Source organism: Meriones unguiculatus, chromosome 14, assembly GCF_030254825.1.
Source record: "Meriones unguiculatus strain TT.TT164.6M chromosome 14, Bangor_MerUng_6.1, whole genome shotgun sequence".
NCBI lineage: Eukaryota > Metazoa > Chordata > Mammalia > Rodentia > Muridae > Meriones > Meriones unguiculatus.
Window position 1 is genome coordinate 12,345,079 of NC_083361.1, and position 6,361 is coordinate 12,351,439.

The 6,361-nt window shown below is 39.6% G+C and overlaps 1 protein-coding gene across 1 annotated transcript; it reads left to right on the plus strand.

The window, feature by feature from the left end:
- The first annotated feature begins 5,129 nt into the window (after positions 1–5,129).
- LOC132647014 (vomeronasal type-1 receptor 2-like) lies at positions 5,130–6,026 on the plus strand. The gene has a single exon (XM_060366247.1). It carries the CDS (start codon positions 5,130–5,132, stop codon positions 6,024–6,026), a length of 897 nt encoding a protein of 298 aa, XP_060222230.1.
- The last annotated feature ends 335 nt before the right edge of the window (positions 6,027–6,361 follow it).

Here is a 6,361-nt window from a genome sequence, read left to right on the forward strand (position 1 = left end):
GATCCAGCCATACCACTCCTAGGCATATATCCAAAAGAGGCTCAAGTACACAAAAAGGACATTTGCTCAACCATGTTTGTATCAGCTTTATTTGTAATAGCCAGAAGCTGGAAACAACCCAGATGCCCCTCAACTGAAGAATGGATGCAGAAATTGTGGTACATCTACACAATGGAATATTACTCAGCAATGAAAAATAAGGAAATCATGAAATTCGCAGGTAAATGGTGGGATCTGGAAAGGATCATCCTGAGTGGGTTGTCCCAGAAGCAAAAAGACACACATGGTATATACTCACTCATATAGACATACAACATAGGACAAACCCACTAAAACCTGTGCATCTAAAGAACCTAAGAAAGAGAGAGGACCCTAACTAAAATGTCCTATCCCCATCCGGAAAGGCAAAGAGGATGGACATCAGAAGAAGAAGAAAACAGGAAACAACCTAGGAACCTACCACAGAGGGCCTCTGAAAGCCTCTGCCCTTCAGACTATCAAAGCAGATGCTGAGCCTGATGGGCAACTGTTGGGCAGAGTGAATGGAATTTTAGGTAAGAACTGGGAAATAGTAAGAGCTCGAGAGGACAGGGTCTCCACAAGGAGAGCAACAGAACAAGAAAATTTGAACACAGGGAACTTCCCAGAGACTCATACTCCAACCAAGGACTATTCATGCAGATGACCTAGAACCCCTGCACAGAGGTAACCCATGGCAGCTCAGTCTCCAAGTGGGTTACATAGTAATGTGAAGAGGGACTGCCTCTGACATAATCTGACTGGCCTGCTCTTTGATCACCTCCCCCTTGGGGGGAGCAGCCTTACCAGGCCATAGTACAGGACAATGCAGCCACTTTTGATGTGAACTGATGGACTAAGATCAGAAAGGAGAGGAGAACCTCCCCTATCAGTGGACTTGGGGAGTGGCATGCATGCAGAAAGGAGAGGGAGGCTGGGATTGGGAGGGGAGGAGGGCTTATGGGGGGATGCAGAATGAATAAAGTGTAATTGATGAAAATTTTTAAAAAAATGAAAAAAAAAAGAAAAGATAATTTAAGAACCTTAAATGACTTTCAAAAGTGGAGGAAAACATGGAGTTAGTCAATTTACATGGAGCACGTCTCGCCCCTGAGGCAATGGTCTCCTGAACCTATTCAGACCTCCAACACCACCACTGCTAGTTCTAGAACTGATGCAGGATGTTCCAACGACAGGGTTAAGGCTTCTCATAATATTTCCTATAAGTCCACAACTGTTTGTTTATAACCCCCATTTTTATTCATTGTTAGCCAGAGATAGAGCCAAGTAATTGTGGTAATGATACTTGCTTTTTTGCCCAATGCTGGAATGCTAGTGAATTTAGGTATGCCCTGGTTACTCACATGCCTCGCAGGGTGCCTGTGCCCATTGATGCCCCTCACGCTATGACTCTCTTCAGACAGAAAAGGGATCTTGGAATTACAGCCGCCATTGTAACTGCCATCTCATTGGGGGCTGTTGGAGCTACCACAGCGACATTAGCCAAGAGTCATACTATGCAGACTGCTCAGACCCTAAATAATCTTTTAGCCAATGTAGCTCGTGCTTTAGATGTACAAAAAGGAATTAATGCTCAACTCAAAGGAGACTTGATGGTGTTCAATCAGAGAATTGACCTCGTGCAGGAGCAAATTGATACCCTATGGCAAATCGCTCAACTTGGCTGTCAATGGAAGTATGCTGGACTTTGTGTCACTAGCATACGAGAATTTTTCCCATGCTGCAAATCTGTCTAAACAATTGTCTAGCTATATATTAGGTAATTGGATTGAAGAATTCGATACTATGATGGAGCAGCTGAGAGTGGCCATTGTTACGGCAAATTCTACCAGAGTGGACGCAGGACTAGCTTTAACAGGATTATCATCATGGGTTGCTGCAACCATGAATCATCTAAAGGAATGGGCGGTCAAGGGAGCGTTAGCAGGCCTTCTGGTGTTGGTCTCCTTGGTTTGCCTGTGGTATATATGCAAGATTAGAATCTCACAACAGCATAATGCAACCATGATCATTCAGGCTTTTACAGCCATTGAAGCAGGACAGTCTCCCCAAGCATGGTTGGCTACCATAAAAAGCTAAAATGTTATGCTCAGGATGCGAGGCTAAGCACTGCACTCAGGGTCAGCCTCTTTGGACCCAGAGAAAAGCATGTCTGATTGCATGCGGGTTGATGCATGCAATCAGGTCCCGCCTCTGAGAAAAAGGTATCAGACGGGTCTGATGATCCTTGGGTGGATGACACCTAAATGAACATTGGTACAAATTCCCAATTTATTTCTAGTATCAGAGATCAGACCTCTACTCTTGCCTGATGCGTCTAAAACAAAAAGGGGGAACTGTAGAGAGCTGCGTAATGCTGCGCCTTAAAGATGGAGCTGGTTTCCACCTTCCACCTTCCAGATGGTGAGTGCTCTCTGTCACAAACAACTCCATATTTGGCTAAGGCTGAGGATCTGCCTTGCTTCCGTGTATGTGGACCTATCTACATTACCCACGAGGCATGCTGGGGTTGGCTACCCAGAGGCTATTTTAAGCTGTGGGCTGGCTTTCTCCAGGGTCAGAAGATTGTTCAAGGTTCCTGAATAAACTGCATTGAGAAAAAAAAAAATGATCAGAAAGAAGGAGAGGAGGACCTCCCCTATCAGTGGACTTGGGGAGAGGCATGCATGCAGAAAGAGGGGGAGGGTGGGACTGGGAGGGGAGGAGGGAGGGGCTTATGGGGGGATAAAAAAAGGAATAAAGTGTAATTAATAAAAGTTAAATAAAAAATTAAAAAAAAGATGTTCAGCCACGGAAAAACACACACACAAAGAAACAAACATACACACAATTGAAAAACAGGCCAAGAATTTAAAAGAAAAGGGATATGTGGAAGAGTTTGGAGAGATGAATTGAAGAAAGAGAAAGAAAAATAAGGCAATTCTGTTATAATCACAAAAAAACAAAAGAAATGATATCCTAATGATTGTATAACCACACACCAGCTGTTTATTCATTTGAGCTGTGGATTTAAATACATCCTTACCCCTGAAATACAGGTGAGTTAGCAATTCAACTCTCTGCACACCCCACTAATAACTTCATTTCTATTTCATGATATTGTTTCACATGCTAGTTTTCACGTTTCATAGTTGATTATGACCCTTCATCAAGGCACATGAAGGTAATTCTGTTAACTTTTTCATTTGAGAGATACCATATTTTCTAGCTTGGGACCTTAAAAATATGTGTGATACAAAATGAATTTTGGGTTTATTTTGCACTTATCAAATCCAACTTGGCAAGAGGCTGTTTTGGCTGATATAGACTGTATAAACAAGACTCTTTTTATTGGATGCCAGGAATTTAAGATGTGGTAGACTTAAACTGCATATCATTTGAACATTTTAAGTGTGGTTGACATACATCATTGGGCACAAAATTATTTGCCGGTCTGTGTTAGGAGTATTTTTTCAAGGTTTCAAATTGCCCAACAACAACAATAACAAAAAAAACCTTTTGAGTTTAGATAATCATTTATAAGTGTTTCTCTCTATGCTTTTCTTGGTAATGATAGGAATGCCAATGTGCATTTAAACATTTATGCAAACTAAAAGAGTCATATGGAGAAGACTATATAATGATTGACATTTCTGTTCAATTAAGCATTAGGAATTCTCTGAAACACAATCAAAACTTTAAAAGAAACACATTATGAAACATACTTGAGTTAAATTGATATAATAAATGTGGGCCCACTGTGTAATTTCATTATGAAGAAAAATAATCATTAGAAACTGTCACAGTGACTTAAAAAATCAGAGAAGTAGCTAAAAACTACTGATTGTTTATACATCGTGAACTTTATCTTTGAAGACATCAACACAGAGAATTTTATTAACAATTTCCAACAATGGGAACACCATCAACAATTCATAAAATTCCTTATTCTCGTTCTTCATAAAAGCTGTTATCTCCTATTGGTCTTTCCATTACATTTATGTTACTGTATGATGACACCAAATAGTAGATCTCATAAAAACACTGTACATTCTTCCCATTTTCCCATTGAATGTAGTTTTGTGGTTTGCTTTCTGTACAATATTCTGTTGGGTTTTTTAATTAAAATTTTATTTTTATATTAATTAACTCCTATTTCTGTGGACTTGGAGAAGGGCATAGGAGGAGATGAGGGAAAAAGTGTGGGATTGGGAAGGAAGGAGAGAGGGAACTACAGCTGGGATACAAAGTGAATAAACTGTAATTATGCTGTTGCTGTTAATCACCTATTTTCATTTGGAAAGAGTTCATCACCTGGGATACAATTTCTGTGGCTCCTTTCCAATATCTGAGTCAAAAATAGTAAGCATGTTCGTGTCATAAGTATGGGGGGGTTGGTGAGATTTGATTTGAACCCTTTTTCAGTGTAATCTGTTCTAATTTTTTAAAGCCATTTTTTATTTTAATTAATTACAGTTTATTCAATTTGTATCCCCCCTGTACCTTCCTCCCTCCTCCCCTCCCAATCCCACCTACCCTCTTCCTCACCCGTGTCCCTCTCCTAGTCCACTGAAAAGGGAGTTTCTCCTCCCCTTCAGTCTGATCCTAGTCTATCAGGTCTCATCAGGAGTGGCTGCATTGTCTTCTTCTGTGGCCTGATAGGGCTGCTTCAATTTTAACATGAAGTTATCATTACAGTTTTCTACACCACATAATGAAGATTTTATTTATTTTTTTAATGTGACTTATTAGCAGCTCTTCATTCATTCTAAAGTTAGCAGTGAGCATTAATTCCATTTGAAGTCACCAACCATTGCTTCTCACTGGGTGGAGCACCCATGTTCTCTACATATCTACAAAATGTAGTGGAAGTTCTGTCCATGAATATTTGCATTTAAAGACTCCAACAATTTCACTGAAAGTTATTATGGATGATGCAGTGTTTGTTTTGAAACAGAGTCTTGCTATGTTGTACATCATGGCTTGAAAATCTGCACTACAGTGATTCCTGCACACATATGGCCCATCCTAGAAAACTGCAATACATGCTTTGGCTCAGAGACGTGCTTGTTACTGAAATTTAAAGGAAAAAAAAATTGCTGAATGACAGAATGGACTTCAGAACCATAGCAATAGTAATAATACTCTCACTTCAGAGTGCTCTAGGTCTTCTGGGAAACTTTTCCCTTCTTTTCTACTATCTAATCCTTTACTACAATGAACACACATTAAAAATCAAAGACATTATTCTTGTACATGTGTTTGCATCCAACACACTGATCATTCTCTCCAGAGGAGTCCTTCAGATAATGAGAGCTATTGCGTTGAACCAGTTCTTCAGTGATGTCGGGTGCAAACTTATAATATATATTTATACACTTGGCAGGAATATGTACATCACCATCACCTGTCTCTTGAGTGTCTTTCAGGCAATCACCAACAGCCCTAGGAACTTGTGCTGTAATGAATTTAAAATCAAAACTACAAAGGTCATGGGCCTGTCGATTTCACTCTGCTGGATCCTATACATGCTAGTAAATATGACTTTCACTGTGTGTACGCCTACTAAGAGGAATAGCAAAAATAAGACACAAAAGAGAGATTTTCAATTCTGCCATTCTCCAGCCCATGAAACAACAGTAGACTTGCTGTACGTTACACTTTTCATATTTCCTGAAGTCCTGTTTTCCCTTCTCATTGTATGTTCCAGCACCTTCATGATTATCATACTTTATGGACACAAGAAGAGAGTTCAACACATCCTCAGCACTCATACTTTCCGCAAAACTTCCCGTGAAAACAGAGCCACAAAAACCATCCTGGTTATGGTGTGCACCTTTCTAGCTTTTTATACACTCTCTTCCATCTTACAAGGCTACATTGCTCTTTCACATAATTCAAGTTGGTGGAAAATGAGTATCACATCCATTACTTCTCTATGTTTTCCTATGTTAGGCCCATTTGTGATGTATTGTGAATTCACTGTTTCTAGATTCTGCTTTACCTAGATAAGAAATATAAAAATACTATAATCTAGTAATACAACTGTAAATTACACTTTCTTATTAAAGAAGATTTAGATTTGTGTAATTTGTGTCATTCAAAAGAGCAGTGTAATAGTGAGATAATGTGGGGAGAGGTCATATCAAATTATCATTTCACAGCAGAAGTATAATATTCTCCTTTGTGGCCTAAAGTCTGGATAGTCGCAGGTTCTCAGTTAAATTACCTATACTAAGTATAGTCTACCTTTCATCAAGTGGACCTATAATCCAATTATAATGCAGACGGATTCCCATGATATATTTTCCTCCTATTTCTGGCCACCTGTCACCCCAGTTTG